Source organism: Haliotis rufescens, unplaced genomic scaffold (assembly GCF_023055435.1).
Source record: "Haliotis rufescens isolate VD_foot unplaced genomic scaffold, xgHalRufe1.0.p SCAF_1, whole genome shotgun sequence".
In the NCBI taxonomy this organism is placed as follows: Eukaryota; Metazoa; Mollusca; class Gastropoda; order Lepetellida; family Haliotidae; genus Haliotis; species Haliotis rufescens.
In genome coordinates, this window is record NW_025963779.1 from 21,918,504 (window position 1) to 21,938,827 (window position 20,324).

A 20,324-nucleotide genomic window follows, 5' to 3' on the forward strand; every position below is an offset into this window, starting at 1 on the left:
TTTAAATTTACTTCAATGCACGACCTCGTCACAATTTCAATCTCTCTGCCTCCTTATAGCTCTGGCTGGCGTTTGTGTTCCGGTCATACAACTGTGTGATACGTCTAATTTGGACTTCTCAAAGCTACGGCAGCCTCCACGAAAATGTCCTTGTCTTAAGGTATAACTGATCTCCATTCACGATGTCTTCCGTCGTGCTCTTAAATCGATAGTCTAATGACTTTTATTTTTACAACACGTAATGACCACAGTGGCTTCCAGGGAAGAGGAATTTACAAACAAATATCACAAGCAAAAAGAGTGACGCTAATGAATCCAAGGCCCACATGTAACATCATTAGCTATTAGCTAAATCGCCAGGCAGCTGGATCGCCATTTCCATGGAAACGGAATGTTTTTGAGTTAAATATACCTTGACGTCTTTAAAACCTTGAAGAGGAAGGAAGCGTGAGCCGTGCGCAGTGCACGGAGGTGGTGACACGAGGGACTCAACACCAACATGTGGACTTGCTGACGTTGCGGCTTATACGCTAGGGATCGAGACAGTTGCTCGCGGTTAGCAGTAAATGGTATTATATCACTACAGGGATATTATCTGGCAATTAATGGAGAATAGGGACGAGGTGATCACTCAGATGCACTTGCACTGAATCAATGAGACTGGACGTACAGTGAAAGTCTGTGTAATGGACATATACACTGTATAGTTATGACAAGAGACTTGAAGTATTTTTATTTTTAAATATAATGAAAAGGTTTGGTGTAGAAGTGTTTAATCCAAGCATTTGGAGCGTACGAAATTGATTCCTATTTTACATCACATTTGGAATATTTTCCTAGAATGTGCTTCACGTTTGTCGAACTATGAGAATTGTACACAGGTTTCGTTGGCCAATCGAACGTTTTATCCTCTAGGCTACGTCACTCTCCCCGTGGTAAAGATGTTCACTGTATAAATACAGATACATTTCCGAAATGCAACTTGTAACGTGTTTGAAGAAAGCATTTTTATCCACAAATGATCACTGCATAGCATCAGAGAGGTTGTGGTAGTAGGGACTCTCGTGTCTTTTCTCTGACAACCAATAATTCCTCCCGGATCACGAGAGTATTGACAAACACAATTCTTAACGTTCCATATTTGGTGAATGAAAATGAAGGTTGCCGAAACTACATAATCGAAATGTGGAGTGCTCCATCCCATTTCCGTCGCGGGAAAGAATTGGAATGACATTAGCTACAATTTCCTTTAACCCTGTCCAAATATATACAGTCTAAATATTACAAAAGAAGTAGGCAATTACGAATTGCACTTTTGGCGAACCCCAAAAATGGTTTGTTGAGAGAAATGTGCAATCTCCATATTGACATTCGATCTTCTGAATGATTTCCTGCTCCAACTCCTGACAAGAAAAAACTCCAGCTCCATCTACACAAGCAACTAGCAGACAGCGGTTAATCTTTCACTCGCTCACAATCAACAGAACCACCAACTAATTTCCTGAATATCAGGAACATATTCTTCCTGGACATCGATTCGCAGAAAAAAGTGTCAAACATAATTTTGGGCAAGAGAGGTCTGAGCAGGTTTCTTCAGAGGCTGGGAGATAATTAGGCACATGCCTCAAGAATTAAAGTGGTTGTTAAGACAGTAGGCGGGAAACGGGGGACATGAAGGGCCAGTCGGCGTACAATGCCTTTGGTGTTTTGTCGGTTAAAAAAGTATTGCGAGTTGCAGTTAGCTGAATTAAGGAAATATTTTGTCTGAAAGAGAAATGGCCATGTTTGAAGGAATTGGGGACCTTTTCATGTCTTCTTTTTTAACATCTCTAATATTCATTTTTTTATGTTTTAAATATTCATCTGCACATATATGTTTGCTTAATACAATAAATGTGACAAAACCCTTTCATTGATTATATAAGAAAGCTCTGTTAAAAGCAGAGTCCTATGTACGATGATGAAGCGTACATATTCTGTAGTACCGGTATGCAATAACCTGGTTATAGAACACAGTAGAAAACATGTACATGCCATCAAAGGGTATTGGTAGTCTGCGAGAATATGATATTAAACTCATACTCATACTGTCAAATACTCATTCCAAAATGGTTTCTTATGGGCGGTCTGAATGATCGTGGGTGGAATCCCGCGATATCACCGGATGCCCTGATGATGCCCTGAGGGTCAGATAATGGTGGCATTAACGGTTGAAGATGAAGATGAGCGGTGGTTGGGGCGACTGGGACCAAGGGGCGGTACAGGCGACAGGTGACTGGAGGTAGAATGTGGAGGTGTCCGGCGTGGTAGGCGTAGGAAGCCAGACAGCAGGGAGTTGGCCCACACTATACCGAATGAATCGTACACGGCAGCGTCACACATCTGGGAGATTAAAGACACCAAGATATGGGATTGGAAAAAACTGGCAAAAATAATCGTACAGATATCAAATTCAGATACATGGATAATTTCAGGGGTACTGACTTGCCGTATGGCAAGCCGTTTTCACATTTATTACGGAATTACAGATATCTTCAATTGTTTTAAAGATATCGGTATTTTATTTAAAGATATCAATAATGTTTTTAAGATATCAAAAAATAATTAAAGATATCTTAAATTCATTTCTGATATCCATAATACAATTACTGATATCTTAAAATGTTACGGTGATATCAACAAATTAGTTTGTGATATCTCTAAATGTATTTAAGATATCATTAAACAATTACCATCCTACAATACATAAATATATTAGAAATAAATTCAAGATATCTTCATTTCAATTCAAGATATCTTGAAATAAGTTATACATATCCACAAATGCATTACAGATATCTTTAATTCAATTAGAGATATCTTTAATTCAATTAGAGATATCTTTAATTCAATTCAAGATATCATGAATTCTGACCGTTACTGATATCAAACATCCAATTAAAGATATCATTTATACTTTTGATGATATCTTTATATCAATTATTGATATCAGTTATCTAATTTAAGTAACATTATTAATGTAACATCTTTAATAATGTCAACAATTGAAGATATCAATAATTAGTTATTGATATCTGTATTTAGTTTCAAGATATCAGGAATTGAATTAATGACATCATAACAGAACATGACATTTTGATATCTTTAAATCATATTTTGATATCAATAATCGAATTTAAGATATCAGCAATTCTTTTCAAGATATCTTCAATTCCATTCAAGATATCTTCAATTCATTTCAAGATATCTTTAAAACAATTGAAGATATCTTAAATTTTATTGCAGATATCTACAATTATCTGCATTTAAGATATCTTCAATTCCATGCCAGATATCTTCAATTCCATTCAAGATATCTTCAATTCATTTCAAGATATCTTTAAAACAATTGAAGATATCTGTAATTCCGTAATAAATGTGAAAACGGCTTGCCATATTGCCGTCCGACAGAATCAATATAATGAAAAACGCCAATGCAAGAGAATAACCAGTTTTGATTATCCGTCGAAACAGATTCTTCGCCTAGAATTCTACCTTCTTTCTACACATTTTTATGTGTGATAAATCGAATGCACATTCACATTTTACCTCATTAATAGCAGAAATTTCTTATGATTATAAAAAGGGTTTTTCGCTTTATTTGTGTTTCAGAAATTACTGATTTATCTTTATTCCAATTTGAATTCAACATACGACATGGGGTTTAACTAAAATATTTCCTCTTGAGGTTCTTCGTTATCGGTCGTTTAGGACAATTTGTTTAATCTGTAGTTTATGCTATGTGTATTACTATTGCTTTTCACAACTATTTAAATCACGAATTGTTAACAATATATATGTGTATTACTATTGCTTTTCACAACTATTTAAATCACGAATTGTTAACAATATATATATATATATATATATATATATATATATATATATATATATATATATAAAAGTCATAATTGTCACGTCGTACTTGTAACTCCTAAATAGAAACAGCCTCTAACTTTTAAATCCAACGCAAAGTTATTTCTGTATATAATGTTGTATGCTTACATTTGAAGCAAGCAAAGAAATACTGTAATACAAGGGATCACTTGCTTTCACGTTTAAGAACAACGTATTTAGGTCCCTCGTTAGGACCCTCGTTTGTCCATCATATGCATATTGCCCTTTGTTGGCGGGTCGAAATAAATAGACAGACGCGTACGTCAGTTGCCGCAGCTGCCTCGCAATCTCCACCTGTCCTTTGATTGAGGTCCGAAATTGGCAGTTACCGCTTGGTCGAAGAGGGGAACCTTTTACCGCAGAGGTTTGAAGAAGGTCTGCATCGATCCTCAGTGCATACATGCAGCTCCGATATCTGCAGAGACGTCCCCACGTGCATGTGTGACTCATGCTTATGTCTGATGTTTAGGACAATGATACCTATATCCAGACGACGGGATGTCATAAAAGCAACAAAAGCCGTCTTAAGGAGTGAATCTCTGCTAAAAGCGGAGGCGATTGAATGATTCCGACTGCATGCGTTTATGGTGAGGTGAGGTGTAATGAGGTAACGTCGCGTCCAAGATTATAGCACTTATATAGCGACGTGCATGCTCTTGTGTGTGTGGCTGCTTGTACTTTTTATAGGATTTTATAGTGCTCGCCCACTGAGATACCATGCTGCCCCACATGAATACCCCACTCAGACACAGTATACTGACTCCGAGCCGACCAGTCCTTGTTTTAGCCCCTTCATGCCGAGCGCCGGACAGGGTAACAACAAGTGTCATCTTTTCACGTATGTTGGTATGACGCAGCCGGTTATTCAACCCCGGACATTCCGCTCCCCGGGCGGACGCTGCGTGTGTTTATGAATCACACAGTTGTGATACCATGTGTTCGTGAAAAGGTGAGCCAATCTTGCAACATCAACACCTTAATTGTGATCCTATCCTAGATTTATAGCAAAGATCACCTGCTTGCCAACCTCCGGTCTTAAGCGGAAGTTTCCGGGTATTGTCGGTCCTTACGGAAATTAGCAAACCTGAATCTGTCTTCCGTAACAATATTTCATTTCCTCTATTGGAATCGGACAAGAAGCAGGTAACATGTATCCTTTCTGCAAGCTGACTCTATCACGTGCATGGTATAGGCCAAACACAGTGATTTAATGCGATTGGTTATGTTTGATTTCCTCCAAAATCCAGTCGTGTGTTTCTTCTTGTAACTGGGCCAGGATCTTGACATAAGATCGTGGAAGCAAGGACCACTGTATGATTAAAGCTATCAATACCCCATGATCAGTGTGTGGGAAAATGGTTGTATTTGGTTTGAAGAATCCTAAATAGTCATTATCCCAAACAGATTATGTGAGAACATTCTCGTCGGGTAGTGTAAACAACGTGCCCCTAAATACACAAATGTGATCCAAACAAATTTGTCTCGTTTACGGATTATTATTTTCAAAGCATTTTATGTATTCAACCCATGTTAGTAAAGCATTCGACACGAACCGACAATTTTCCTCGATATCACCCAACGCTTAATGATTTCACACAACTTGCACTTAAAAGACATCGCACAAAGAGAAAGGCTTGTCCTCGCTATTGTACATGCAAACGACTGAGGCATTCTATTGTGTACTTATGTTCATAGATTGCTGTCATCAATTCCGTCCACAACAAAGGTCATTCCTGTCATACGGCCCATCTATCTATCGGGATTAAACAAGTTGTTCATGCTGGCTTCAGAGAAGCTTATAGCAGTAATCATGCCCTAGCGAGGTAATCTCATGACTATGTTAATATGGCATGTAGATCAAGTGAAATTTATAATCTCATATGATATGTTAATCATCCTTATGTCAATTTATCAGTTTGACAAATCTCGAGTAAAACCTTATTGCCTCTGGTGACCGAAATAAATGTTGACGGGACAATTGATTACTTAAACATGACATAAATTATACTTACTTGGAGAATGGATGCATGTTTCCGCAATTGGTTAGCTCAGTCAATACGTATATAAAAGTGAGAGTTTATGTAGTCAAATTAATTACACAAGTACTTATTTAAGATATTGCTCAACAACATACTGCATCCTAGATACATTCTATATAACGCTGTATTGATTTGTTGGATGGTCTAAGCTCTTCCAATGCCCTAAATAATCTAAACGCCGAGCTACACTTATTGTAATATATCTTAATAATCGGGCCCACAGTTCTTGGAGGTTTAGTTTGCTGCAATTGTAAACTGCATCCTTCAGATGTGCAAGTATACGCTGTTCGTGGCTTTGAATTCCTGTTTTCGACCTAATTATTGTCCTCGGTATATTGGCGTCCAACCCCCGTGGCTTCGTCAAGATTGGGAACCTTTGACCTTCCTTGACACGCCGCGATATATGACATATTGGATAAATCAAACCCACCCACCGAATCCATTCTATTCAACGTGACTACTGTCACTGCATGAACGGCGTGTTGCAAGTTCAAAATTAATGTTTACCTGATCTGTCTATCAGCAGAGAAACTACAGTACAGCCCACGCAGCATCACAAAGCGCATGGTCACTCTTGATGTGGGTCAGTGTCTTCAAACATCACCGGAGATAGAATATGATCACGATAATCGTCAATATAATCCACACTTATCAAGCATAACACGTTAGTCTGGTTGTCTATCGGACGTGATTGATATCCCCAATGATAACGTTTACAATGTGATCCATGACCTCCTGTGCGGGAGCCCCAAGGGCAGTATACTCGTGTTGGCACTCATTAGTGTTCCGGTTCAAACTCCGAGATGCTTTGGTGCAAATGGGACAGCGATGTTGATGCAACCATATTGACTGATGGTCAAATGTAGGCCAATTCTTTGCCTAACGCCATTTCTCATTTCTGTCGATGAAACTGGAGTCATATGGAACCTTTAAAGCTTTTAAAGGACATGTTGCTTTATATAGAAATTGACCTATATACATATGAAGCAAATATATGGAACCTTTAAAGCTTTTAAAAGATATGTTGCTTTAGATAGAAATTGACCCATAAACATAAGAAGCAAATATGTTAGTCCTTGCTGTCTGCTTCTTCACAAATAATAATATTTAGGAGATAAGGTTTATTTTGCCATGTTAAATAAACTTCACATAGTTCTTTTTTTTTTATCTTGTAACATATTATAGAGATCACTGGACATATAAAACACAAACGCCAGAGCATTACCAGCCTCGATTATCTACAGAAACATATTCCATTGTGCGGAATTGTTAAAATGGCTGTGAAAAATATATGAATGGAGAATTGAAAAAAATGGTGATGGCGGAAAGGGTAAGTATGTCCTGCCCTACCGGTAGCACCCGCCACTCTTAACTGCCCTTCATTTGACACAGACCATGGACATGTTACCACAATCAATATCCCAAATACCCCCAAATTGTTACAGAAAACGGAAACAGTTTAAACTACTGGATTTTCTTATGTGCGTGCATTATATCATAGATTCCATAAGGTAATGGCCAATGGCTCAGTGGGGGCACGGGTGGCCCAGTCGTCTAAGGCGCCGCCATTCGCTGTGCAGAGTTGTGGCCCTTGGGCATGCCAGAAACCTATGATCGTGGGTTCGAATCCCGGTTCGCCCCGATTATGTTTCAAGGTTTGTCAGCACCATATCCGTGCTCGTGGGTTTCAACGAAGTGGTAAATGTCTGAGACCTGCATCACTTCGGACTTTCCTCACACTTTCCCGTGATATAACTGGAATACGGTTAAAAGCGGCGTTAAACTTAACTCACTCACCCCAATGGCTCAGTGATATGTTAGCCGAAGATGGTTATCACGGGCTAACATTACCATATATTTCACAGTCTATCAAACACAGCAGATGCACACCCAGTCTATATGATCGTTATAGAACAGTCCTTAAAAATACCTACTACGGAAATACATTCTACTTTCAGTTTCAGGCAAGAAATGGCTGCATTTAAACAGTATTTGGCACCCACACCAAATGTTAATTTAGAGACGAACGCAATGTTTGTTATGTTACATCTTACACGAAGAACACACGTGCGTAACTCGTACCGCTTTATGGGGTACTGACAGTTTCTAAATGAGTGTGCCAAGCGTATCGTGCGTCTAAACCACCACGGCAATAACACCTGACTTGGTATCTAGATGCTGCTGAAAATACCAGTTTTCAGTTCGTGGCACTGGCCCAATACCATACCAAGCAAACTTATAGAGTTGCCATTCTAAATACGTCTACCTATGCAAATGTCATGAATGACCACTTGTTCCTTGTTTCGCTGTTTCTCGTGTTGTCCTGGCGTACGACTGTGCTCGTATGGTAAACGGTTGTAGAGACACGGTGTATTTCATGCAACAGCTATTAAGAAACTCCTTTATTTCAACAGAAAAGCACTAGCCATGGAAGTGAATCTTCAAAGCAGCTCTCTAGAGCGTCTTCGACCACCAGCGAGGTAGCCTAACTGTTACAGACGCGCATACTCATAGGTTCAATGTCTGATTGACGATCATTGTCAGGAAACCATGTGTTGGAGGTCTTTCATCGCTACTATATTTGATAATAAATAGTGTTTTTACAATAATCTGACAATCGCTAGTTTCCATGAATAGGTTAATCAGTCATTGAACCCCTGATTGTGTGCCTTGTGGGTACTGTCATGTGCATGAGTATCTTAGAGGATGTGGTTCACTGATGCCCCTGTTTGTTCATGGCATGATCTTGTAAACACTGTATGCATGTACAGCACTAAGGCCTAATGTCATGTGACACTGTTGTGATGGCGCAATAATACATGTCATGACACTAAAGTGTATCAGGGTACTAGACATAAAGTGTATCAGGGTACAAGATATATAGTGTATCAGGTTACTACATGTATTGTGTATCAGGGTACAACATATAGTGTGTCAGGGTACTATACATATAGTGTATCAGGTTACTACATGTATTGTGTATCAGGGTACTACATATAGTGTATCGGGGTACTAGACATATTGTGCCAGAGTGTACTATATGTGTAGTGTATCAGGGCACTACAAGTATAGTGTATAAAGGAACTACATCTGGTGACTTGGTTGATGAATGTCATCGTCACCGTATCAATTGCGTGCCAATTGCGTGGATCGATGTTCATGGTGTCAATCACTGGGTTCTCTGGTCCAGACTTGATAATTTACAGACCGTCGTGGGCGGTGTTAAACAACAAACAAACAAACATACATACAAAGTGTATCAGCGTGCTTCATCTATAGTGTATCAGGGTACTACATATATAGTGAATCTGCGTACTGCATATATTGAGTGAGTGAGTGAATTGGGTTTAACGCCGCTTTTACCAGTATTCCAGTTATATCACGGCGTGTCAGCTTAATGTGGGAGGAAAGCCCGAAGTGATCCAGGTCTCAGACGTTTACCACTTCGGTGAAACCCACGAGCACGGGCATGGTGCTGACAAACCTAGAAACATAATCGGGGCGAACCGGGATTCGAACCCACGATCATAGGTTTCTGGCGTGCCCAAGGGACGCAACTCAGCGAATGGCGGCGCCTTAAACGACTGGGCCACCCGTGCCCCACTACATATAGTATTGGGGTACGACATATACAGTGCATCAGGATACAGCATGAATAGTGTGTCAGGGTACTACATTTATAGTGTGTTAGTGTAATACATATATAGGTATCAGCGAACTACATATATAGTGTATCAGGATACAGCATGAATAGTGTGTCAGGGTACTACATTTATAGTGTGTTAGTGTAATACATATATAGGTATCAGCGAACTACATATATAGTGTATCAGGATACAGCATGAATAGTGTGTCAGGGTACTACATTTATAGTGTGTTAGTGTAATACATATATAGGTATCAGCGAACTACATATATAGTGTATCAGGATACAGCATGAATAGTGTGTCAGGGTACTACATTTATAGTGTGTTAGTGTAATACGTAATATAGGTATCAGCGAACTACATATTCAGTGCACCACGGTACAGCATGAATAGTGTGTCAGGGTACTACATATATATGTATCAGCATACTACATATTTAGTGTACCAGGGAACTGCATATGTCGTGTATCTACATGACATTGTATATTATAGCAAATAATGCCTACACTTTACACTGTAAGTGGACATATCTGGTTGAACCGCGCAAGACAACATTGATATGTATGCAAGAACCATAAATGGAATGATGTATAGTCTACGTCGATTGTCCATGTATTGTTGTGTTGTGCGTCGTGTTTTGGCGTGTATGTTTTGAATGCATGTATATGTGGAAACAAGGCAGCTGTTAGCCATCAAGGTGAGACTATTTATACTTTTTGTGGATTAAATAATCGATAGCTAAGACATGCCACATTCTCCTCCCATGCTTCAACGAGGAGATCGTGTATCAACTATTAAACTAACTGACTCTGCATACGGGGAAACATCGCTTATCGCAACTGTAACGTTCCTGTTGTAATCGTCAGCATTAACACCCCCGAATTGTCTGCATATGTTGCAACACGAGATTCTACACCTCATGTGCTTTGTCGCCATGTGTTGCAACACGAGATTCTACACCTCATGTGCTTTGTCGCCATGTGTTGCAACACGAGATTCTACACCACATGTCTGCATGTGTTGCAACACGAGATTCTACACCTCATGTGCTTTGTCGCCATGTGTTGCAACACGAGATTCTACACCACATGTCTGCATGTGTTGCTACCCACTCACTGTGTGTTTTGTGTGCATGTGTTGCAACAAGAAGTGCTACCCACTCACTGTGTGTTTTGTTTGCATGTGTTGCAACATGAGGGTCTGCGCCTCATGTGCTTTGTCTGCATGTTGCAACATGAAGTGCTACCCACTCACGAGGCGTTTTGTCTGCATGTGTTGCAACACGAGTTTCCACACCTCATGTGCTTTGTCTGCATGTTGCAACGCGAAGTGCTACCCATTCACAGGGATCTCTTTCTGCCAATATTGCAACACGAGGTTGTAAACACAATGTGCTCCGTGTGCCTATGTTGCAACACGTGACGCTCCATACTTTGTCATACGTGTGTCTATGGTGCAACATAGGGTGATGCACAGTGTCATTTGTGAGCAATATTGTAACATTTGTGTTCTCAATTAAGCGTATGAGTAGTGTTATGTTGTTGCGATGAGCCCACATCCCTGATAACTGAATTACAATATATAAACAAATTACTCTATGTCCATAATTCCTTCACATGTGAGACGAAGTGTAACGAACGACAGTTGGGAAAATATTTTATTATAGATCGCCGTCGGTAATCTTGCTCAGCTGTTGCAACAACGTTGTGTCTTCACATCGACCCATGTCCCACTTATACATGCTTACATATATTTATGTGTGTGTGCCTGAATAGCCGTCTATTTTCACTCACTGCGTAGTATGCATGGTGTTGATTGCCAGTAGTCGAGTCCATTGTCCTGTTGGCCATTGTGTTCTACTGCATGTGTGCTGTAATGGCGGAAGAACGTTTTACATTCATCTGTTTGTCTGATTTAAAAAAATACGTATTATAATTAATAAGAAGAGTACCGGATATACCATAACTGTGTATATGTCATGGTTATAAATATGTGTTTTTTTTAATTAATTTGGTCATTATCTACAAATATGAAGTTTCAATTACTACTACTGCTGCTGCTGCTGCTGCTAATCCATAATTTATTATTTTCAGACTCCTAAATATGAGGAAGAGATTGTCCTTGCAGATGACCAAAGGGCAGGTGGGTTACAAAAACGTACATGTACAATAGTTAGAATGGCTATATGAAGTGTAATATTGTACTCTGTTAAAAGGCTTCATTTTGCAACATGTCTTGTTTGTAAGCGTGAAATTACTGGAAGGTTGAAATATTGTCACCCAGGCTCGATTCCAAGCATGGCACACACTGGTGCATCCTCTCCAAAATGTTGCTAAAATATAACAAACATACGCTGGTTTGGGCTAAATATAAGGAAATGTTTCAAATGTATAAACATGATTAAAATCAATTACTGTATTACTGACTACAACGTGTAGCCAACACTAACACATGTAAAGCAATTACATATATATATATATGCAAGTGTCACTGTGGTTAAACTATATCTATGGTTGTCTTTTCAGAACTCAGAGAAGCATTCGGGTTGTTCGAGAAGGCAGGAAAGGGCAGAATTAATGTCCGTGATCTCGGGGCCCTGCTGAGGTCGCTGGGAATGAACCCATCAGAACGAGACTTGGAGGAAGCCAGGCATGAACTGGAGATCAGCGGGACCTTCTCTAGAGGTAAAGTCAAAATAATTGCATTTAACCACAGTGTATTGAGGATAAACCTGCGAATACAAACCCATATCAATGGAAGATAGCCACCCTGTCTTGGGAAGTAGGGGCGGTCGGGTAGCCTAGTGGTTAAAGCGTTCGCTCGTCACGCCGAAGACCCGGGTTCGATTCCCAACACGGGTAAAATGTGTGAAGCCCAATTCTGATGTCCCCCGCAGTGATATTGCTGGAATATTGCTAAAAGCGACGTAAAACCATACTCACTCACTCTTGGGGAGTAACCAAAGACCAAAGCTAAACAAATGTGCAAATACCCATGAGTATCTGCTTCATAGCTGTCCACTCATGTATGCGTGTGTACTGGGCTTTGTAACTGGGGTTAATAGAAACAGTGGTCAAACATGACAAAACTGATCTATAAAAAATACCTAATTAAAACAGACATTATGTACCACGATGCAATGTGTAATTCAACATTGTGTGTGTTGAGGTGTATAATTTAGATGGTGTTAGTTTTTGGATGACACAGTCAGTTACTTATCGACTGTGCGTGTCCTCGTCTGTAAATTGTGGTGATGAATTGTCATGCATGTAAATTGTACATAATTAAAGATGATGTCTGTCGAAAACATATCACGTGTCCCTGTCAGTTGCATTGTTCAATGGCGTCATACTCAGCAAAAGAGCTCCAATTTTCATTTGAATAAATGAAAAGGTTGGGCGCTTCACTGGATGGACATGTATCTGTTCTGTCTTCAGCTACTGTGCTTCACTTACAGATGTTGATGTGTTGTTGAGGTAAACAAAACTTGAAGAAGGGGCGTTTATTTGTATGTTAAGTCGGCATGGAGGTGAGGACTAATAAGAAGAATGTTTGTAACAGATTTTACAGAAATGTACAGATGGATAACTGTCATATTGCAAGAGACATGACGCACATGTATGTACTGGTAGCCTGAAAAAGGCTCACGACAATAGACATGCATTTGTATTATACTCAAACTCATTGAGTTATGAAATAATTTAGTTTGTAGGTTTTAGTATCAAGGTTTGGTATCGTTTATTACATATCTATCAATTAAATTGGTTTACTTCCTTGATTTCTGTCTGTAAACTTAAGGTTAAACATGTTCCAAAGGTTCAAGAAAATGGCGTAAGGATGTGACATTAAAACAAAAACCCGTCGGTGAATGTCAATCAGCGGTTGAGCATTTGAATTAAGTAGTAATCATCATAAAACTTGTATTTGTGCAGCGAACGACATTTTGTTACTTGATCAAAACCACCAGAAAGTTCAATTAACGTGTTCGGATTTTTTCATCATCTTTAGATTTATGTGTGCCATTTTCTTGATGAGCGAGAATGTATTTCATGTTCTAAATTGATGAATCTAGCGTGTAGAAGCTATTTTGTATCACATTCTTTGTCGAACATGAAGTAAAGGAACAGTGTCGCAAGCACGCTATCGGTGGGTCCGACATATGTCCTCTTCATCCATGTAGCGCGAGTGATCCACGTGCCGATCATCAATCAGTCTTCTGTTTCCACCTTGGTTTTCCTTCATGTTTACATTAGTCTCCGACACGTCTCCCCTTTGTTTTACCCTTTGTACCACCATTAGTCTTCCGGACATGTTTCCCCTGTGGTCTGCTCCTAGCACCCTCATTATCATTCCAACAAGTTTCATAACTGGACTTCCTCACACCATCAACCGATGTTTTACAGTAAGTCTCCCACTCATACTCTATTTAAAGGTCCGATTAGTCTCCATCGTAGAATCCATCAAAAGTCCTCACATTACCCACTTAGTCATCCGCCTATCTTGCTCCTCGGTCTTCCACATCCTTCTAGAATCCCCCCATTCGTCTTCCTCCTTATACTCTTCTTGGGTGAGTGAGTGAGTGAGTTGGGTTTAACGCCGCTTTTAACAGTATTCCAGTTATATCACGGCGTTTCAGCTTAATGTGGGAGGAAAGCTGTGTCTTCTTCCATAGTTTCCCCCAGGTCTGCCTCCTGGTATGCACACTTTGTCGTCCCTTCATAATTTCACAAAGGTCTACCTCCTGGTATGCACACTGTGTCTTCCTTCATAGTTTCCCCCTGGTCTACCTACTGGTATGCACACTGTGTCTTCTTCCATAGTGTCCCCCTGGTCTACCTCCTGGTATGCACACTGTGTCGTCCTCCATAATTTCACAAAGGTCTACCTCCTGGTATGCACACTGTGTCTTCCTTCATAGTTTTCCCCTGGTCTACCTCCTGGTATGCACACTGTATCTTCTTCCATAGTTTCCCCTGGTCTACCTCCTGGTATGCACACTGTATCTTCTTCCATAGTTTTCCCCTGGTCTACCTCCTGGTATGCACACTGTGTCTTCTTCCATAGTTTCCCCCTGGTCTACCTCCTGGTATGCACACTGTGTCTTCTTCCATAGTTTTCCCCTGGTCTACCTCCTGGTATGCACACTGTGTCTTCTTCCATAGTGTCCCCCTGGTCTACCTCCTGGTATGCACACTGTGTCGTCCTCCATAATTTCACAAAGGTCTACTTCCTGGTATGCACACTGTGTCTTCTTCCATAGTTTCCCCCTGGTCTACCTCGTGGTAAGCACACTGTATCTTCTTCCATAGTTTTCCCCTGGTCTACCTCCTGGTATGCACACTGTGTCTTCCTTCATAGTTTCCTCCTGGTCTACCTCCTGGTATGCACACTGTGTCTTCTTCCATAGTTTCCTCCTGGTCTACCTCCTGGTATGCACACTGTATCTTCTTCCATAGTTTCCCCCTGGTCTACCTCCTGGTATGCACACTGTGTCGTCCTCCATAATTTCCCCCTGGTCTACCTCCTGGTATGCACACTGTGTCTTCCTTCATAGTTTCCCCCTGGTCTACCTCCTGGTATGCACACTGTGTCGTCCTCCATAATTTCCCCCTGGTCTACCTCCTGGTATGTAGACTGTTTCTTCTTCCATAGTTTCCCTCCTGGTCTACCTCCTGGTATGCACACTGTGTCGTCCTCCATAATTTCCCCCTGGTCTACCTCCTGGTATGCCAGTGTGTCGTCATCCATAGTTTCCCCCTGGTCTGCCTCCTGGTATGCACACTGTGTCGTCCTCCATAATTACACAAAGGTCTACCTCATGGTATGCACACTGTGTCTTCCTTCATAGTTTCCCCCTGGTCTACCTACTGGTAAGCACACTGTGTCTTCTTCCATAGTCTCCCCCTGGTCTACCTCCTGGTATGCCCACTGTGTCTTCCTTCATAATTTCACAAAGGTCTACCTCCTGGTATGCACACTGTGTCTTCCTCCATACTTTCCCACTGGTCTACATCCTGGTATGCACACTGTGTCTTCCTTCATAGTTTCCTCCTGGACTAACTCCTGGTATGCACACTGTGTCTTCTTCCATAGTTTCCCCCTGGTCTACCTCCTGGTATGCACACTGTGTCTTCTTCCATAGTTTCCCCCTGGTCTACCTCCTGGTATATAGACTGTATCTTCTTCCATAGTTTCCCCCTGGTCTACCTCGTGGTATGCACACTGTGTCGTCCTCCATAGTTTCCCCCTGGTCTACCTCCTGGTATGCACACTGTGTCTTCCTTCATAGTTTTCTCCTGGTCTACCTCCTGGTATGTAGACTGTATCTTCTTCCATAGTTTCCCCCTGGTCTACCTCGTGGTATGCACACTGTGTCGTCCTCCATAATTTCCCCCTGGTCTACCTCCTGGTATGCACACTGTGTCTTCCTTCATAGTTTCCCCCTGGTCTACCTCGTGGTAAGCACACTGTATCTTCTTCCATAGTTTTCCCCTGGTCTACCTCCTGGTATGCACACTGTGTCTTCCTTCATAGTTTCCTCCTGGTCTACCTCCTGGTATGCACACTGTGTCTTCTTCCATAGTTTCCTCCTGGTCTACCTCCTGGTATGCACACTGTATCTTCTTCCATAGTTTCCCCCTGGTCTACCTCCTGGTATGCACACTGTGTCGTCCTCCATAATTTCCCCCTGGTCTACCTCCTGGTATGCACACTGTGTCTTCCTTCATAGTTTCCCCCTGGTCTACCTCCTGGTATGCACACTGTGTCGTCCTCCATAATTTCCCCCTGGTCTACCTCCTGGTATGTAGACTGTTTCTTCTTCCATAGTTTCCCTCCTGGTCTACCTCCTGGTATGCACACTGTGTCGTCCTCCATAATTTCCCCCTGGTCTACCTCCTGGTATGCCAGTGTGTCGTCATCCATAGTTTCCCCCTGGTCTGCCTCCTGGTATGCACACTGTGTCGTCCTCCATAATTACACAAAGGTCTACCTCATGGTATGCACACTGTGTCTTCCTTCATAGTTTCCCCCTGGTCTACCTACTGGTATGCACACTGTGTCTTCTTCCATAGTCTCCCCCTGGTCTACCTCCTGGTATGCCCACTGTGTCTTCCTTCATAATTTCACAAAGGTCTACCTCCTGGTATGCACACTGTGTCTTCCTCCATACTTTCCCACTGGTCTACATCCTGGTATGCACACTGTGTCTTCCTTCATAGTTTCCTCCTGGACTAACTCCTGGTATGCACACTGTGTCTTCTTCCATAGTTTCCCCCTGGTCTACCTCCTGGTATGCACACTGTGTCTTCTTCCATAGTTTCCCCCTGGTCTACCTCCTGGTATATAGACTGTATCTTCTTCCATAGTTTCCCCCTGGTCTACCTCGTGGTATGCACACTGTGTCGTCCTCCATAGTTTCCCCCTGGTCTACCTCCTGGTATGCACACTGTGTCTTCCTTCATAGTTTTCCCCTGGTCTACCTCCTGGTATGTAGACTGTATCTTCTTCCATAGTTTCCCCCTGGTCTACCTCGTGGTATGCACACTGTGTCGTCCTCCATAATTTCCCCCTGGTCTACCTCCTGGTATGCACACTGTGTCTTCCTTCATAGTTTCCCCCTGGTCTACCTCCTGGTATGCACACTGTGTCGTCCTCCATAATTTCCCCCTGGTCTACCTCCTGGTATGTAGACTGTATCTTCTTCCATAGTTTCCCTCCTGGTCTACCTCCTGGTATGCACACTGTGTCGTCCTCAATAATTTCCCCCCTGGTCTACCTCCTGGTATGCACACTGTGTCTACCTTCATAGTTTCCTCCTGGACTAACTCCTGGTATGCACACTGTGTCGTCCTCCATAATTTCACAAAGGTCTACCTCCTGGTATGCACACTGTGTCTTCCTTCATAGTTTCCTCCTGGTCTACCTCCTGGTATGCACACTGTATCTTCCTTCATGGTTTCCCCCTGGTCTACCTCCTGGTATGCACACTGTGTCTTCTTCCAAAATGTCCCCTTGGTCTACCTCCTGGTATGCACTCTGTGTCTTCTTCCATAGTTTCCCCCTGGTCTACCTCCTAGTATGCACACTGTGTCTTTCTCAATAGTTTCCCCCTGGTCTACCTCCTGGTATGCACACTGTGTCTTCTTCCATAGTTTCCCCCTGGTCTACCTCCTGGTATGTACACTGTGTCTTCTTCCATAGTGTCCCCCTGGTCTACCTACTGGTATGCACACTGTGTCTTTCTACATAGTTTCCCCCTGGTCTACCTCCTGGTATGCACACTGTGTCTTCCTCCATACTTTCCCACTGGTCTACCTCCTGGTATGCACACTGTGTCTTTCTCCATAGTTTCCCACTGGTATACCTCATGGTATGAACACTGTGTCTTCCTCCATACTTTCCCACTGGTCTACCACCTGGTATGCACACTGTGTCTTTCTCCATAGTTTCCCCCTGGTCTACCTCCTGGTATGCACACTGTGTCTTCCTCCATACTTTCCCACTGGTCTACCTCCTGGTATGCACACTGTGTCTTTCTCTATAGATTCCCCCTGGTCTGCCTTCTGGTATGCGCACTGTATCTTCCTCCATAGTTCCTCTGGGAATGTATGCTTTGTCTTCCCCCTGCCCCTGGTCTTCCTTCCTTCAGGTATGCACACTGGAGACAAACAGGTGCCGTGTGTGTGAATACAGAGGACTAATCGGACAGACTGTGGTGTGTTGGTGAATACAGAGGACTAATAGGACAGACAGTGATGTGTGGGTGAACACAGGGGACTAATAGGACAGACAGTGATGTGTGGGTGAACACAGGGGACTAATAGGACAGACAGTGATGTGTGGGTGAACACAGGGGACTAATAGGACAGACAGTGATGTGTGGGTGAACACAGGGGACTAATAGGACAGACAGTGATGTGTGGGTGAACACAGGGGACTAATAGGACAGACAGTGATGTGTGGGTGAACACAGGGGACTAATAGGACAGACAGTGATGTGTGGGTGAATACAGAGGACTAATAGGACAGCAAATGATATGTGGGTGAATACAGAGGACTAATAGGACAGATAGTGATGTTGGAGAATACCGAGGACTAATCGGACAGACAGTGATGTGTGGGTGAATACAGAGGGCAAATAGGACAGACAGTGATGTATGGGTGAATACAGAGGACTAATAGGACAGAGAGTGATGTTGGTGAATACAGAGGACTAATCGGACAGACAGTGATGTTGGTGAATGCAGAGGACTAATATGACAGAGAGTGATGTTGGTGAATACAGAGGACTAATATGACAGATAGTGATGTGTGGGTGAATACAGTGGACTAATAGGACAGACAGTGATGTGTGGGTGAATACAGAGGACTAATAGGACAGAGAGTGATGTTGGTGAATACAGAGGACAAATAGGACAGACAGTGATGTTGGTGAATACAGAGGACAAATAGGACAGACAGTGATGTTGGTGAATACAGAGGACAAATAGGACGGACAGTGATGTGTTGGTAAATACAGAGGACTAATCGGACAGACAGTGATGTGTGGGTGGATACAGAGGACAAATAGGACCGACAGTGATGTTGGTGAATACAGAGGACAAATAGGACAGACAGTGATGTTGGTGAATACAGAGGACTAATATGACAGACAGTGATGTGTGGGTGGATACAGAGGACAAATAGGACAGACAGTGATGTTGGTGAATACAGAGGACTAGTAGGACAGAGAGTGATGTTGGTTAATACAGAGGACAAATAGGACAGACAGTGATGTGTGGGTGAATACAGAGGACTAATAGGACAGACAGTGATGTGTTGGTTGATACAGAGGACAAATAGGACCGACAGTGGTGTTGGTGAATACAGAGGACAAATAGGACACACACAGTGATGTGTGGGCGAATACAGAGGGATAATAGGACAGACAGCGATGTGTGGGTGGATACAGAGGACATATATTACAAACAGCGATGTCGGGATGACAAGTAGACCATATTGATACAAGTCTTAATGTTTAGTATATGTTTGGACTTGATGTTAGTCGTCAAGCTGAAAAGTATTGAAGACATCTGCACAGCACAATATAAACGACAAAACCTTTAATTTTTCCATTAGGGGATAAAAACATGCGGAACAACAATTCTTCTTTTTACGGATATTATCAGCTATATTTTGTCTTCTACAAGGCGTCTTATTTGTCAGAACGTCACGTGGCAGATATAAAGATTAAAAATGTTTAAAAGTGTGAACATAAACAAACACATTCACGTGCCAACTCTTTCTTATAACAATGATGCAAAGGCTGATGTAACGTTTGGCATTAAAGTCCCTTCTCCCAGAACATTGTTAACAGATTTCCTTAAAAACGAAATCCAATTAAGTCATCCTTGTTGATGTGACATCGGTAATACCGTCTTAATTTCGTGATTACAGAAATAGAAGGATTAAGTATACTGGAAGGTAGATTAGACTTGCGATAGTCGCTGCTTTAAGGTATATGAGACAATCCACTGACAGCGGTTAAACCCTATCTTAAGGGAATCACGGGTCTATATATAGAACGTCAAGTGTTAGCTTTCAGTGAAAATGAACTCAGAGAGATTTATCGGGGAAACCGAAGGGCAGCAAGAAAAGCGCAGCTGTTTGTGGAAGGGAAATATAAAGCCTTCAACTGGCTTTGATGTTGCCGGACTTCCTG

At 41.8% G+C, this 20,324-nt stretch overlaps 1 protein-coding gene across 5 annotated transcripts in view; it reads left to right on the forward strand.

The window, feature by feature from the left end:
* LOC124114592 (calmodulin-A-like) overlaps window positions 1-20,324 on the forward strand; it is a 56,920-nt gene that overhangs the window by 27,807 nt on the left and 8,789 nt on the right. For 3 of the 5 annotated variants that reach the window (XM_048393225.1, XM_046475235.2, XM_046475236.2), the window contains exons 2-3: window positions 11,716-11,764; window positions 12,148-12,306. In XM_048393225.1, coding sequence (XP_048249182.1) covers window positions 11,716-11,764; window positions 12,148-12,306 — 208 coding nt within the window. Of the gene's footprint in view, window positions 1-8,389; window positions 8,456-11,715; window positions 11,765-12,147; window positions 12,307-20,324 lie in introns of all 5 variants that reach the window. The other 2 variants (XM_046475233.2, XM_046475234.2) reach the window with 1 other exon arrangement.